The 16,941-nt window shown below is 50.9% G+C and overlaps 1 protein-coding gene across 2 annotated transcripts; it reads right to left on the bottom strand.

The window, feature by feature from the left end:
• Nucleotides 1–3,016: 3,016 nt before the first annotated feature.
• On the bottom strand, nt 3,017–16,431 carry PLEKHB1 (pleckstrin homology domain containing B1). 2 transcript variants are annotated; one of them, XM_028116063.2, is made up of 8 exons: nt 16,321–16,431; nt 15,026–15,101; nt 13,738–13,890; nt 13,046–13,148; nt 11,891–11,930; nt 9,210–9,314; nt 4,928–5,027; nt 3,017–4,365 (listed from the first exon to the last, which is right to left on the bottom strand). In XM_028116063.2, exons 1-8 carry the CDS (start codon nt 16,429–16,431, stop codon nt 4,229–4,231), a joined length of 825 nt encoding a protein of 274 aa, XP_027971864.2. In that variant the 3' UTR covers nt 3,017–4,228. The 2 variants fall into 2 exon arrangements, with proteins under 2 accessions (XP_027971864.2, XP_027971862.1); XM_028116061.2 differs by lacking the exon at nt 9,210–9,314 and having other exon boundaries at nt 16,321–16,390.
• Between the last annotated feature and the right edge of the window lie 510 nt (nt 16,432–16,941).

Genomic DNA, 16,941 nt, shown 5'->3' with positions numbered 1-16,941 from the left:
CCTGGGATCATGACCTGAGCCGAAGCAGACAGACACTTAATGACTGAGCCACACAGGCACTGCTGTCCACTTACATTTAGTGTAATTATTAATATGTTTGGATTTAGGTCTGCCATTTTGGTATTTGTTATCTATTTGCTGCATCTGTTTTTAAATTCCTGTACTGGCATTTTTACTTACCCTCTTTGCATTATATTTTCAGTGGTTGCTGTAGGATTGCAATGTGCATCTTTTTTTTTTATAAAGTTTTTCATTTTAATTCCAATATAGTTAGCATACGGTGTTATATTAGTTTCAGGTGTACACATAGTGATTCAACAATTCAATACATTACTCAGTGCTCATCATGATAAGTGTACTCCTTAGTCCCCATCATTTATTTCACCCACCACCCCACCTGCCTCCCCTCTGATAACCATCAGTTTGTTCTCTATAGTTAAGAGTCTGGTGTTTGGTTTGTCTCTTTCTTTGTTTGGTTTCTTAAATTCCACATATGAGTGAAATCCTATGGTATTTTTCTTTCTCTGACTTATTTCACTTAGCATTATACTCTCTAAATCCATCCATGTCGTTGCAAATGGCAATATTTCATTCTTTTTATGGATGAGTAATATTCCATTGTGTATATATGCCACATCTTCAATATCCATTTGTCTATCAGTGGACCCTTGGGCTGCTTACATAGTTTGGCTATTTCATATAAGTATGAAATAATGCCGCAACAAACATGGGGGTACATGTATGCCTTTGAAATAGTGTTTTGTAGGGCGCCTGGGTGGCTCAGTCGGTTAAGCGTCTGCCTTCGGCTCAGGTCATGATCCCGGGGTCCTGGGATCGAGTCCCGCATCGGGCTCCCTGCTCTGTGGGGAGCCTGCTTCTTCCTCTCCTCCCCACTTGTGCTCTCTCACTATCTCTGTCTCTCTCTCTCAAATAAATAAAATCGAAAAAAAAAATTAAAAAAAAAAAAAAAGAAATAGTGTTTTGTATTCTTTGGGTAATTAGCCAGTGGTGTGATTACTGGATCATAGGGTAGCTCTATTTTTAACTTTTTGAGGAACCTCCATACTGTTTTCCATAGTGGCTGTGCTAGATTGCATTCCCACCAGCAGTGCATGAAGGTTCCTTTTACTTCACATCCTCACTAACACTTGTTTTTTCCAGTGTGCATCCTTGACTTATTAGCATACACTTAATATTGTACTACTTCACATAAAATTCAGAAAACTTGCCACAGTATAACTCTATTTTCCCATGTGCCCTTCATTCCCCTTGTTCTATTTTTTTGATTCACTCCCAGTTTTGCGTATACTTATGGGTAATTAGTTCTCATTGAATATCCATTTTGTGAATAGAATATACCATAAATCCACCTATTCTAGAATTTGAGGTTTTTTTCCCCGCTGCTTTTATACTTTTGTACCTATTACTTTTTGGTAAACATATGTACACATTTCTGTTTGGTGTACCCGAGGAGTATAATTCATGGATTATGAAGTATGCATATCCTTGTCTTTACTGATTAGTTTCCAAAGCAGTTGTGCCAATTTACACTCATGTGAGATTTCAATTTGCTCCACATCAGTACTTAATGTTGTCTATCTTTTTCACCTTTAGCTATTTAGGTGGGCATGTAGTAGTACCACATTTTAATTCAAAACTTCTTAAAAACACTGTGTTGACCAAACAAAAGAATATGTGAGCCAGATGTGATCCATAAGCTACCTCTAGGTCAGACTGTGTTTTCTGAGAATGTTTGTCTTAATTTTTGTGTGAATAATTTAATAATTGTCTACTGGATAGCTGGAAGATTAAAAAATCATGCTATGATCCTATTAGTGGAGAGATTTTGAAGCAAACTGCATCTGAAGCATCCATTTGTATTTGTCTTGCCCTGTTCAGTGGGGTGAGTGGAAAGAACCAGGGTCTCATTAGGATTATGATAAATGGTAGCCCTGAAGTTGTAGGGGCACAAAGAGCCCTTAACCCAGCTGTGGGAGGTTCTCTATAATATGGCCTCATCTACCATCCCTCCTCACCATGCAATCTGCTGTGACATCAGACTGAACTTCACAGTGTACTCAAGACCAAAGTCTTCTAAGGCCATTGCTCATGCCATTTCTTCCATGTGTTCTGTGTGGAAAGCTCTCCTTCCCTTCCCTGCTTGGCAAACTCCTACTCATCCTTCAAGGCTCATCCTAAATTTCTACTTCCTGTCCCAGAGCTTTCCCATTTCCTTGGCAGAGTTGGATACCTCTCCTCGGAGCTCCCACCGTACCATGTTCCTCACTTACCTTACCTCATTGAATCATTGGTGTTTATGTCTCCAAGTTGGTGTCTCTGGGGATATGGCTAGGGCAGACACCCTATGTTTTTGCCACTTCGTTCTCATCTATTCATCCTACTTCTGGCAACAATGCCCCAAACTTGAAAACAAAGTCTAAGGGACACTGTTTGAATCCCTGCATCAAACAGTCTCTGGACTTCTCAGTTATATAACCCAGTGCTTTCCCTTCTTTGGCTTAAATCCGTTTGAGCAGGGGGTTTCTGCTACTTGCAGCCTCAAAAGGCCTGGTGCAAGATGGTTGTGTTTCCTTCCCTAGACACCTGCTTTCTATGAGACTTAACTCATTGATTCACCTCTAGGAGGATGGGAATCTACTGGAAAAGACCTCTACACCACCAGACTCTCAGCAGACAGGGCATAACCTGGATCACCCATCAGATCAGATGACAGAGACCCTGATACAGCCTCTCCCTTTGAGCCCTCAGGGATGGACACCTTCAACCCATCACCTTATGGGTGGGAAAAGCAAGACCCAGAAAGGTTAAGTGAGTTGCCTCCAAATTGCTCAGTTAACATGCTGTCACCAGTTCTACTTGCCCTCAGAATCCACACACTCTTCCCACTACACCAAAGAAGACACTAGTAGGTGCTGAGTCACTGAGATGTCCCAGGGAAATAAGGCCCATGGGGCAGGGGTGGGGGTGGGGTGGACAAAAAAGCCAGAGCCAGGGCTAGAGCCAATTACATCTTTATTAGTCTCTGCAGCAGGGCCACCGGAGCCCCTGCCTACAAGGGAACTTTAGCAGGCTACTCTGGCTACTGGGTAGGAATGTTAGCATTTCTATTAGGACAGGATGGGAAAAGAAATTGGAAGGGAGCCAAACGGAGAGACTGCTGGGCCACCCGACAGGGAGGCACATGTGGGGCTTCCCAGTGGATCAGGCCCGAGAGGTGAACACTGCCATCTCCCCCAGAGTGAAGGAAGAGACAAAGCCCAAGATGGTGACAGCCATAGTTATGGACAGAGGTCCAAGTTCCTGGGAACCAGGAATGCATTTCCTGATGGAGGCACCATCCTAGGGCTGGAGGTCTCAAACAGAGCTCATCTGTCCCCCAGCAAGGGGACCCCAGGTTCAGCTCAGTTGCTGCCCCAGGCACCCTAACATGGGGAGCAGATGTTTTCTGAGCACTGAACGAACAGGGGACCCAGGAAGGTGGTAGTGGAAAGGATGGGGCTAACTTCAGAGAGTGTTTTGGATTTGAGCATGTGTCAGTATTAACAAAACAGGCAATATATTCATTATAGGCACATTCATGAAACTTCCTTCCAAAAAGCTCACATCTCGCCTTTACCCGGCAAGCTCTTTAGCCTGGAGCTAAAGAGCTGATCAGATGATCATGATCTGATCCCAGTCCTCACCCCAGCCTAAATGAACTCTTAATTCCTTGGACATGCCATGATATTCACTGCTCTGCACTCTTGCCAACAACCCTACTCCTAGCCTACCTTCTGCTCTTTACCCTCATGTGTCAAAGGACGGATAACTCTGCTTTGTCAAGTGTTTGTTTACTTCCGTTTTTCCCACCAACCCTGGAGCAGCTGGAGGAAAGAACCTGACTCCTGTGTCTCCAGCACAGGGGAACTTTAAGTCACATTGAGCTGTGTTTTCTGTGTCCTGGTATATTTGGGGGGAAACGTGTCCATATATAACAAAATTCTGGGGTGTCTGGTAGTAGATATGAGGATTTTGACTATGTTTGTGCCTGGGATGATAGCTTCTTCCAGTATAGAGGGTGGGGGAGTGGGATGGATGATCCAAGTCCAGAAGCGGCTAATGGAGAAGGAGCCAAAGTATGGCAGGGCTTAGATAGTGGAGGGCTAGGTCAAGTAAGAACAGGGGTCTGTTGGTCTATGCACAGGGTCCACGCTCCGAGTCCCAGGGCTCAGAACCAGCAGGGCGACCACATGAGCGAGCCCAGTGCTGCACCTGTGGCAGCCCCGGCAAGCATGCCCATAGCCAGTGGAGCGCCAGCACTGTAGCAGGGATCCTCCCGCACTACCACGTGTGTCACGCCGGGGCCTGTGGAGAGAGCCGTGAGGGCTGGGGACTTGAGAACAGAGAGATCTTCGTCCCTCTCCTCCCCTAGACTCATGCCCAACCCAGGACAAGGGGCTGAGCCCACTCTCCTACATTTCAGTTGGAGAAACTGAGGCCTTGATGCGGGAAGGACTTGCGCTCTCTCCCCAGGGCTTACAAGCTTGAATCTGCTATGGACGTTCTGGGGCTGTGCATCTAGGGTGCAACAGCGCGGAAACTCCAGGATCTCTAAGAACCTCCAGGCCACACCAGAGGATGGGCGTTCCCAACCGCCAGCCCTTGGGGCGGGAGGAGGTGGCCGTTCCCGCATCTAGCCACCAGGGGTCGCCACCAGCTCAGAAACGGGTCTTGCAGGACAGCCAGTGAAAAGGGGCCGCCCTTGAGAGGAGAGGTCAGCTCTATAGAGCGTGGAGGGCCGCTGGTCTAAGAGTCTCCGGATGGGGAGGGCTCAGTGGAGGGTCCCGCCTGGGAAAATCCGTGGTCACTACAAGAGTGGGGCCTGGCGCCGTACAGGGGCAGGGGGCGGACCAGGCGGGAGACTTACCTGCATAGGGCGGTCCGTAGTAGCTGCGGATATATGTGGCTTCGTGCGCGTTGGGGGGTACCACCTCATAGTAGTCCTGGTACGGGCTGTAGACACGCACCTGGGGAGCTCCACTGGGTTAGCTGCCCGGGAACTCTCTGGCCCAGGTTTGGTCTCCTACCCAACACACCCGGCTTAGGTCCTTCTGGGCCCACCAAACCACTTCCCCAAGTTTTGAAATGGTTCCCTAGGAACCAGCAAGCTCCTGGAAAAAGGCCCTGCCTCCCCACATGGTCCATGGTCCTTGTCCTCTAAAACCTTAGCCCCTACATCCAGAGCTCCCAGTGATCCCATTTTCCTGCCCTGGCCTCCTAGCTAGGACTCCCCTGACCAAAAATTCTCCATGGCTCCCAACTTCCCTACACAGTCTATTATTTGCTGGCCACTCCAACGGTCCCATTTGGAGAAATCCAATGGATTTCTCTATTCTCCTAGTCATGGGGTGGGGCACCTGGCCAAGCCCCAGGCCCAGAAGTAAAAGCAGGTTGGGGAGGAAGGAAAGGAAAGGAAGGGTAGGGAGGGAAAGTAAAGTATTATCGAGCATCCATCATGTACCAGGTCCTGAGGGAAGTGACCATAATGTGTTACTTCCTCTAGTCATTACTGCAGACATTATCGTCACATTACCACAGAGCTGGGGATGGGGGCTCCGAGAAGAATGGTCATTGCTGTCTCTGGGAGGGAGGCATGCAGTCTCTCCATTAGAATTTTATCAACCCCTCAAAGCCTAACTCAAAAGTCACCCACTCCAGGAAGCCCTTCTGGTTTCAGAAAGAATCCTTTCTTCCTGAGTTCTCTATGGACTCTGCTTGGGCCTTCTGTTCCTATCTTTCTTCCTGGCCTTTCCTGCCTGCACCCCAAATGTGAGCTACTTATAAGCAAGGACTATGATTAATTTCTGTTACATGCAAGGCCTAATGAATAGCAAGAACCAATAAATATATGCTGAATTAAATGGAAGCTCCTAATCCAAGCCCCTCATTTTATCCACGGGGGAGCAGGCCTGGAGAGGGGGCAGGATCCCCTTCTCTCCTGGCCCCTTCTTCTTAGCCCCCCCCACTTTATATCTCTAACTGGGTGTCACACGTGAATGGTCCAACTCCCATTAGAAGTCCAGGTGTCTTAAACTCCAATCTCAAAGTGATGTCATCACCCTTCCATCTCCCAAACTCGCTCTTCTATAAATGCTTTTCTCTAAATGCCACCACCATGCACTCAAACCAGGACATCAGGTTGGCACCTCTTGACTTCACACACTTGTCTTCTACATCACATCAGCTACCAGGCAGGTCTCATGATTTTAACTTCTAAATATGCTCTTCTGTCCATCTTTTTGGCTAGTGCCAAGAGAATAAGCCATTGGTTTTGGCAACTTGGAAGTTGTGGGTGACCTTGAAAAAACATTTTTCAGGGGAGTGGTTGAGGTAAGAATCCAGACCATGGAGAGCTGAAGAATGATTGAGAGGTGAAGGATGGAATCAACATGTCATGACATCTCTTTCAAGAAGTTTGGCTGTAGGGGGCACCTGGGTGGCTCAGTCGGTTAAGCATCTGACTTCGGCTCAGGTCATGATCTTGGGGTCCTGGGATTGAGCCCCACATCAGGTTCCCCGCTCAGCAGGGAGTCTGCTCGTCTCTCTCCCTCTGCCCACCCCCACTCGTGCTCTCTCTCTCTCTCAAATGAATAAAATAAAAAAAAAAGTTTGGCTATAAAGGGGAGTTCTCCAAGGACACCTGTGATTTCAAATCTCCATGCCATTTCTCTTTGATGGGGTTGCCTTTCTCCCCATTTTTCATCAAACTACCTAATTTATCTTTCAGACTGAACCCAAGTATCACCCTCCCTGAACCTCAGGTTCTGATGGGGTCCCATCTGGGGCCCTTAGACTCCCCTTATCACAGCACCAATCACTCTATAGTGTCATTGTTCATATCCCTGTGAGTGTGTATCTCTCCCATCAGACTTGAAGACCCCCACCCCATGAAGTGGGGTCTAATCAGGCCTCAATGGAACATGATAGGTGCCTAATGGATTGAATTTATCTCAAGTGAGTCAAATACCAGTGAGTCACCCAGCTCTAAGTCCAACCTCAAGTTAGGGACAATGACCAGTCCCAGGGTAATGCAGGAGGCTCAGACAAGCAATGCTCAGTCTCAAGTGACTTCCCTCACTGTGCTCTCCCCTAAAGGTGATCCAATCAGGCTTTCTGGTGGAGGGTGGCCAGGAACTGAGCTCCATGCCTAGAAGGGCCTAGAGAGAGCCAAGCACTCAGATCCCCACTTTTATTTGTAGAGAACTTGAGGTCTAGAGCCTGCACCTGCCCAGCAGCTGCACAGTGAGCCAGTGGCCCTGTCGGGCCTGAGAGAGAGTGGAAAATACAACCTCATACCCCTTGTGGCACCTGTTTCTACCCTCTGGTCTGGGAGGCCCAGAGGTAAACTCATGTGGGTCACCTGGCAACAGGGCAGGGGATCCTCCAGCGACCTCATGGATAGAACCTAAGGGCTTGATTTCGGGTCCTCTTCCTCTCTGTAAGCCCAGCCTCTTTTGCAAGCACAGGGTCACCCAATCAGGAGGTCACATACAAATAGATCCCTTCCCTCAGAAAAGCTGTTGTTACTTGGCTTACAGCTTTTTAAATCCTATTTTTAGGCATCTCCACTTTAAACAAACTTATATCCTCATTTGGGCAAGGGGGAGGTCTCAGAATGCTGGGAGAGAAGTCCTAGTCCTGCCACTGATGAATCAAGTGACCTGGTCAAGTTATATCACCTCTCAGAACCTCAGTTTTCACATCTGCAAATGGGAACAGTCCTTCCTACAATGCGCATTCTAAGGCACAATGAGAATCCAGCTGAGCCACGTCTATGCAACTGGACCTAGGTGGGCCTGGCACTTCTGGGTTCAGTGGTTCTGCACATCAGAATTACCTGAATAAGTTTTTGTGGGTTTTTTTTTTTTTTTTGGTATTTTTCAAAATTTCATTCCCCTATTTGACAGAGAGAGACACAGCAAGAGAGGGAACACAAGCAGGGGGAGCGGGAGAGGGAGAAGCAGGCTCTCTGCTGAGCAGGGAGCCCGATGCGGGACTCGATCCCAGGACCCTGGGATCATGACCTGAGCCGAAGGCAGACGCTCAACGACTGAGCCACCCAGGTGCCCCTGAATAAGTTTTTTTTTTTTTTTAACCACAGATTTCCAAGGCCACACTCCAGACCTACAGAATTACAGCATCCAGAGGTAGGATCTGAATGTTTGGATTTTGTTTTTTTTAAGTCCTGAAGTGATTCAAAGGCAGAACCACATTGAACACCACGGTGCCAGAGAAGGAGTTCCGAGTTGGCTGTAAGAGGACAGGCATTCTGAGACAAGCCTGCCCTGCACCTACTCCATACCCTGCTGATTACTGGGGACAGAGAGAGGATTCATCCCCCCACTTCTGCTTCCCAGAGATTCTGAGGTGGGGAAGGGAGACAGTTATAGACTAAATTATGACACATGGTAGTGATGCCATTAACAGAGTTTTCACTCCTCCTTCCTCCCTTTAGTCATTCACTCAACCGCCCATTTGGTGAACAAACACTGCCTGAGACCCACTTGTGCCCTAGCTCGATGCACCAGGAATAAGGGATCAAAACAGACTGTCCTTATCACTGAGCACTCATTGAGCACCTGCTGTATACCCAGCACTGTGCTAGGCACCTTAGGGGCAGAGCTGATCAGACCTGGTCGTTACCTTGGAGGAAGTCCCAGGTCTCCTGGGAGAATAGAGACCGAAATAAAGGGACTTGAGACCAGGCCTAATAAGACAATACTAAGCATTAGTGCAGCAGGCTGGGAGTGGAGGTCTGGGAAGTCCTCCCTGAGGAGGGGGCAGCCTTTGAAGTGGCTCTTAGGGGCTAAGCATCAGTTTGTCAGGTGAATAAGGAAACTAAGAGTTTTCGCAACAGAGAGAATGGCACGTGCAAAGCCTGGGAAGAGGGAAGAGGGAAGAGGTCTGGTGCAGCTGGAAACAGAGCAAACAGCAGAGCACCGGGAGCGCAGGGGAGGAGGGGGATGTGGCAGACGAGACTGGCCCAGGCCAGATCCTGAGGGCCTTGGAAATGGGGCTGTGGGTGGTGTCCTGTGGGTGACAGGGAGCCATGGAATGTTTGTGAGCAGGGAAGGGATGTGACTGGGCCCAGTTTTGGAGGCACAGCCTCGAGGCCAGAACGGAGGCAGGGAGGGCTGAGCCCCACTTACCCAGATCCGCCTTTCAACCTTACAGGGGCTCCACGAGCGGGTCACACACCTGACCTTGGGGCAAACTTGGCGGCTCCTGGGAGGGACGGTGGCTCCAGCTGGGGCCTGCTCAAGCCACAGAAACCCAAGAAGGGGGAGGGAGGGAGGGAGGTGTCAGAGGCCCTCTATATCTAGAGAAACTCAGAGCTTTTGACAGGCCCTCCCAGAGCCCTCTGCCAGCTGGGCATGGGAAAGAGTTGTCCGCCTCCTCAGCCCGTGGTAATGGAGGGAGGCTCAGAGGGGGCAGTGACTTTGCCGAAGTCACACGGAGAAGGATCAGTAGTGTCTCTCCAGAATTAGCCCACCTTCACCTCTTTTAGGCTGCTGAGGCTCCCAGTCTCCAGGGAGGACAGAACAATTCTGATCTGCCCTCCCACCCACCTGCCCCCTTCACTGGCCTCCCAGCCTTGCCCCTGGCTGTGTCCCTGGCCCCGTGTTCCCTGGAATGGCCTCCATCCAGAAGGGGGTATAAATCTGCAGGACACGGAGGGACAAAGTGCAGGTCACTCCTACACAGGCACGGGACGGAGAGAAGCCACACACAGGCATGAACACTCAGAGCCAGGCAGACCCTGGTACAGAGACAGAAGCACAAACACATTCCACTCGAGCAAGCCTGGGGCCAAAGGGGTGGTGTGAAGGGAGGGTAGTGGGAGGTGCAGAGAGCATCAGAGCAGGGAGCTGTGGTAAGCAGAGTAGCGGGAAGGTGCGCAGGCAGAGAAGGGACACGGTAGCTTCATAGAGTCACAGAGCACAGAACGGTCAGCCCTCACCTCCTTCCGCCTCTTTTGGGTGGGACTGATTTGCCCTGCGGGGGGACGATCTGGAGCTCAGAGCCAAGTTAGCCAACCCTGCTGACTGCTGCCCCAGCCTCCTCACTCCCAGATTCTAATCCAACCTCCACCCAGAAGCCTGAGTTGGCTCCCCAAAGTCTGGCCACAATCCTTCCTGCTTAATGCCCTTTATTGCTCCCCAGAGGTCATCTCTCCCATTTCTTTCCCTCCATGTATTATCATCAAGCCAGGCCAGACTCTGGGCCCTTACACACGCACACACACACGCACACGCACATCTCACTTCTCCACCTTCTGCTCATGCAGTTCTTTCTGCAGATAACGCCCTTCCCTCCCAATCTCACTGGCCTCAGTTCCAGTACAGGTTCTTCCACTGACTTAAGACTATGAGGCTTTGGATAAGTCACTTCCTCTCTGAACATCAGCTTCCCTATCTGTAAAATGGGACTAAAAGTACCAACCCTACCAAGGCTATGGGAAGATTAAATGATATAAGCAATGGAAGGTACTGAGCACGATGCCCAGCCCTCAGCAGGTGCATGCCCAAGAAGGGTTCTAAATGCAAATCTGGTCTTTTCTGCTGCTTCCCAGCAGACTTTCTCTCTAGATGAGATTGGGCTCCACCATGCCACAGACAGAAGGAGCAAGCACAGAATGTGGAGTAAGGCACAGGGGCCAAGCTGGGCCACCCTCGAGCTGCGGGCTTTGGGCGGCTCCTGTGCGGAAACCCACACTTTCATCAATCACTAAGTTCCATTGACTCTACCTTGTAAATATGTCTTATCCTTTTCAGCTCAGTCCAGACCTCCAGCCAGTCACCAGGGCTCTGTCCCAGCCTTCTAACTGGTCTCCTGGCATCTACTCCTAACTCTCTGTTGTCATTCCCGACCTACCAGCCAGACTATCTTTTTAAAAAAATACAAATCTGGTCTGATTTGTTCATCTCCTCCCGCTGCTGAAAAGCTTTCAATGACCTCCTGGTATTCTTAGCAGAAACCAACGTCAGTAACACAGCCCATAATGCCTGGCCCTGCCAACCCTCCTCTCCTGTTCTCCCTCCCTAAGCTCCAGCTGCCCCAGCCTTCATTCTGTTCTCGAGCTTGCTAAAGTCATAACCTTTCTCAGGGCCTTTGCTCATGCAGTTCCTCTGCCTGGAAAGCTGTTCCCTTCACCCCATCCCACCCCTTTCACCCAGTCGATTTCTGTTTATCCTTCAGGTCTCATCTTTAGCCTTGTCTGAACTCCCACCAGGATCAGGCCACCAAGGTGGTCACACATTGAATGCATACAGCACATCTCTGTCAGAGCAGTTACCACGACCCCCACAGAATCATTCACTGTGATTAGTTGCTTCACACCCGGCTGCCCACTAGGCTGAGTCCAGGAGGGCAGGGCCTACATCTCCTGACTTAGTTCCCCTTTGGTCCCTGCCCTTTGGCACGGTGCCTGGCACATAGTAGGAACTCGGTAAATATTTGTTGTGTGGATGAATGCAGCTCAATCTTATCATCGGCAGAGAAGGAACAATCATCCCTCCTCAAAGGACTGCTGCGAGGAGCCGCGAGGACTACCCGCGTCAAGCCGGGCATACGATAGGTGCTCCATAAAAGGCAGTTCCTTGCCCCCAGCTCACATGCCACCTCCTTCTTTCTCTTTCCTCCAAGCACCAGTTGTCTGTCTTCTGTCCTTTTCCACTCAGGACTCAGCGCATTGGAGTCCACACAAACCTATTCGCTCACATCTAGGGGAAGTAAGAACTCCTGCAGGCGGAGACCGAGTCTGAGTCACCATGATTCCATGGCGGGAAGCGGGGGGGGGGGAGGAGAGAAGGAGAGAATGGGGGCTCACCGGGGTGGAGTTCGCCTCCAGCAGTGCCGTCTTCCACGCTCTGCAAAGTGAACCCACCAACCATGAGGAGGGAGGGGGGAGATTAGGCCCCTACATGTAGGCCCCTACTTTCTTCCTCAACCCAGTCTCTTGTAAAGGGTGGAGATCCCCATGACTCCCTTGCGTAGACAAAGGTGGCCCCCCCTCCCACCCCAGTCACACGGACAGAGCCCTCACTTGAGCTGGAGCCTCTTAATTCACTCTTAGCCCCACAGTCTTCCCCTCTTCCAGTTTCCCTGTCTAGACGATAGACAGCTGGGCTTGGGTGGTCTCCTCGGGGCCTTAGATTCTGTCACGCCTGGGCTGGTTCTCTCGCTGCAGCTCACCTCCACACCCCAAACCTACCAACACAGTCCCCCAACACTCTGACCCCAGAGCCCATGAAGGCCCGTGGACACTGGACAATCGGGCCTTTGTTGGTTGCCATGGCACCTGGCTGGGGTGGACAAGGCGGCTCTGTGCTTTGTCTGCCCAGAGCTCAGCTTCCCCCACTCCCACACACCCCGTCTCTTTCACTCTCTACAGTGCAAAGGCTGACTGACTCTCGGCCAGAGGGTAGGAAGGGAAAGAATGTGAGGAAGCAGGCACACCCAGTCTCACAGTGTGGATCTGCATCTGACATTGGGTGTCCCCGCAACATAGTGGGCTGACATTGGGTGTCCCCAACATAGTGGGCTGCCTCTGTTTGGCGGGTCAGGGCCTGTGCCTCAGATTGAAGGCCACCCGCCAAGGCATCTTCTCAGAACATAGTGGGAAGGAGGGTCCTTTATGGATGTCACAGAGCTGTCTCTTCCTTTGTATCACCCCCAAGTGAGGGCTTATCTCCGAGCCGGCTAAATACAAGACTCTGTATGATCAGGGACCACACACCTGAGGCAGGTATGCACACTCCTCCCTCAACAGTCCCAAGTTCCATCACATTCTGTGTGAGGACTTTCCTGGGTACCCTACCAATCACCATCAGCCATTCAAATCCACTCCGCCCAGCCTCCACCCTGATGACTAATCTTTGTCTACCCCCCCTTCCTACCCTTTGGGAATCAGAAGGCCCAGCAAAGAGGAGGCATCTGGTTACATTCCCCAAGATTCCACCCTATCCTCTCCTGGAGGACTCACATGGCATCATCCTTGGTCTCTGCACACAAGTGCAGGCGGGAGCCCTCCCGTAGGTTCACGGTCAGCAGGCCATCTCGGCTCCGGCCCTCTGGGGGCTGCACATCTAAAGGCAAACACACATATATGGGTTTTTCACGAAGCACAGGCCCAGGTCTCCTAATAAACCAGAAACAAGAATAGGAACCGACCTCTGGGTCCTGTTTCTTGGCCATTGCCAACCTCCTCTGATCCCACACAATTTCTTTGGGGATTCTGCTTTACTCTTTAGAGCCTTCCAACCTTTCCACATTGCCCATTGCCCTAGTTAGAGACATCCATCAATTACCGTGTTATAATTGTGGCCTGAGTGTTGGCTGAGGAGATTTGCTGTGTGACTCTGGGCCAGTTACTGAACTTCTCTAATCCTCCTTATTTCTTTTCATCTTTAACCAGTTCCTGGCAGCTGGAGGGCAGGAACTATGTTGGACTCACCTCTGTGATCCCAGCATAGGACCCGCGCCCAGCACAGGGTAGGAACTCAATAAGGAACTCATTTTTTAATTCACACCCACATGAGCTGGAGTTGATAGAGGCCCAGAAGCAATGTCTGTGGAAGCCCTCTGAAGCTGCAAAGAGCCTGATGCAGGTGTTACCAGACACAGTGGGAGGGCCATGGCCATAGTTGCAATGCCAGAGGGAAAATGGCTTCTCACCGTGGCACTCTTGGCCAATCTTTATGTCGCGGATGTTGAACTGGATGAGCACGCGGTCCTCCTCGTCCTGCGCCGTCTCGTCATGGTAGTAGCCCAGGGTCCCATCCAGCCACAGGGCGAACCAGTTCCGCTTCCAGCGGCGGAGGATGGAGCCTGTGCAATATTCCACCTTTGCTATGGAGGCTGACAGCAGAGCCTGCTGGGGGGGGGGCTGCGGGGAGCCCTAGACAGGCTCCCAGAATCCCCTTATCCCCAACCCCCAGTGTTGTGACCACCCCTTTCTTATCTATCTACCTCCTGAAATGATGGCAGGGCTCTTTCTGTCTTGCTCATCCAGTGCCTCCCATTGGGCCTAACACATAACAGAGACCCCATAACTGTGTTGAATGGTAAATGAATAATCAGATTCCTTCCTTGGGGGCTTCCAAGGCCAAGCCCCAGGTTTCTTCAAGGACGAAGACCTCTCCCTACACTGAACCTCCATCTTATCTCTTATCTCTGACTTGTGTGACAGTCTTTTGTGTAGCTACCAGACTGGGGGGCCCACAGCTCCCTATACTGGACCTGGCACCCAGCAGGACCTGGGCTCGGTGGTTGCTGAACCGAATGAACTGAGTGTGGTCATGGGTCATTGGGGAGCTCCTAACCCAGGATAGCTCTCATTCAGATCACGATTCTGGCCAGAGGTGGGTCCGGAAGCCTGAGCTCTACCTTCAGACATTTTACAATTGAAAATCTTAACACAAAGGGCAAAGACATAAGGCAGCTTCTTAGGGCTTTACAGATTCCAAAGCACAGAGGTGTTTTCATTTTATTCTAAGCCTTGTTCTGTGGCCAGCCCTGGGCTAGGGTGCTGTGGATATGCAGAGCATCAAACCCGGCCCCCGCTCTTGAGCAGCTCACAGTCTGGGGTCAGTATGGGGTGTGGTAAGACCCATAGGTAAAGGCGGTTCTGTTGTAGGGGGTCAGTGCTATCATGGAGGTATGTATGAAGCGTTGGGAACAGTGTGGGGGGCTCCAACCCAGCTTGGTGCTACAGCAGAGGCTGGAGCGGAGGTTAGGGGAAAAGTCAGAGAAGGCTCGTCACAGAAGGGGACATTTACCAGGCAGTCAGGAACAGGGAGGGCATTCCAAGCAGGAGCAGGAGTTTGGACAAAGGAGGAGAGGGGGAATGAGGGTCTTGTTTCTTGGGAGAGTGGCTCACTGGGGCACATCCGACAAGCCACTTCCCTCCCCCCGTCCCTGGACAAGGTACAGACAGACAAGGATTTGGCCCAGGGTCACTCACTCTGTCTCCACAGCCAGCCGCCCCTCACCAGGGCCATTTCTTCAAAAGGACTTTCCAGGATGGGGTCAGGCGGAACCTGTGAGAAGAGCCACAGGACACACAGGCCTCATCAGCAGCTCCCGGAGAGAAGCCCCAGCCCTGTCCTCGCTGGTCCTCCCTGGGGGAGCCACCGAGGAAACGTTTACAGGAGTGTTCACAAACAAACAAGGGCAAGCCTGCTTGTCTCCTTCTCCTTCTCTGCTCCAGCAGGATAATGGGAGCACTGTTCTTGTGGGGTTAGCAGGGCAGCCACCCATTGTGCGAGGGTGGGAGTGGGGGTCGGGAGCCTGGATTCCAACCTCAGCTCTATAACCTTGACCTTGTCCCTTCTGCCCGGCTTCCATTTCTAGATCTGTGAAAGTGTGTCTATCAGGCAGGTAGAGGCTGGGGTGAGGAATGCTTACAGTGTTGGAAACCCTGGAATTTCGAAATGCTGACAGCACAGAATATTAAAACCATGGCAATGAATGAGGGACTTTCATGATAAGAAAAGCCTCCCTCCCATTTGCACGTCTCCTGAAGCATTTACAAAGTATGTAAAATGATAGCTCAAAAGCAGCTCTGATTGCCTGAGCATTATGTGCCAGGCACGCTTCTCAGTGTTGGCATCTCTTATCTTGGTGAAGCCTCACAAAAATCCTTGTTATTACCAGAAAACGAGAAGTTCAATCACTCATGCAGATCCCCCTGATTAGTAAGCAGGGGAGGCAGCCCTCACACCCAGCAGTCCCAGTTTCTAACCATTACACCAGTAGGAGCTTTAAAAACTCTCGATCCCCAGGTCATATGCCATACCAATGAGATCAGAAGGTCTGGGGCTGGGAGGCGAGCACTGGTAGTCTCTAAAGATCCCAGGTGATTCTAACGTGCAGCAAAGTTCGGAAATCGCTGCACATACTATGCTACTTCACCTTGTCCCCACTGTAACTCCATTTGATGGGTAGAATCTTTCCTCCTATTTTTCAGATGGACAAACTGAGGGACAGCAAATGACTTGTCCATGTATGTGAAGGAGCTTGGACTGGAATCCAGGTTCCCTCTGTTCCTGAGGGCGACTTACTTGCGAGCAGGTGCCTCTGCCCCGCCCCCACCTGCTCACACCTGTTGCTGCGAAGCAATGGCTGGCACACCTGAGTGGAAGGCCCGACTTTGTCCCTGCTTCTCCTGCGGCTCCCTCCCTTCTCCAAGCCCTAACACTGGCCAGACTAGAGGGTCAGTTGCAAACTCCCTCTCCAGCCTCCCCTGGATGCACCCACCTGTCCACACCTCTTGCGGAGGCTGCTGCCAAAACGGCCGCTACTTGCTGCGGCGGCTACTCCCCAAGCTGCTGCGCCTGCGCTTTGTGTGCCCCAGAACGCCTGGGGCATTTCAACCCCTAGGCTGCGCCCTGGGCCAGTCTACCCCTGGGCCCCGCCCTTTGGCCCCGCCCCACCTCCAGGGAGGGGATGGGCGGGGAGAGATGCGCGCCCACAAGGCTGCTGGGACTTGTAGTCTGCAGCCCTAGAGCTGAGCTCTACAAGGCCTCTCCTGGGTGGTAACCCTGAGCGGACCGGGAGCACAGGTGAGAAGCTACACCTGTAATTTTATTTTGCTAAACATTTGTGCACTCATTTATTATGAAATACATTTCCTAGGAATCATTAACTCACTCTCTAAAAAAAGTAAGGTTACAAGGAGGAGCCAGGCTCCTAGTTTTGTCATGTTTTCTCAATACTCAGTTTGTGCCTAGCACTGTACTGGGTGCTAGTGGAGGGCACAAAGGAGCATCCGACAAGGCCTTTCCTCCTTCCTTCCCCAGCTTCCAGTCTGGTGGGGGAGACTAAATGTAAACACAATTAGAGCGCAGCGTATGATTTAACAACGGGAGAGAAGAGTCT

This window comes from Eumetopias jubatus, unplaced genomic scaffold, assembly GCF_037043125.1.
Source record: "Eumetopias jubatus isolate StellerSeaLion01/CBP00866 unplaced genomic scaffold, mEumJub1_p1.0 scaffold_13, whole genome shotgun sequence".
NCBI lineage: Eukaryota > Metazoa > Chordata > Mammalia > Carnivora > Otariidae > Eumetopias > Eumetopias jubatus.
This window is presented reverse-complemented; position numbering and strand designations above follow the sequence as displayed.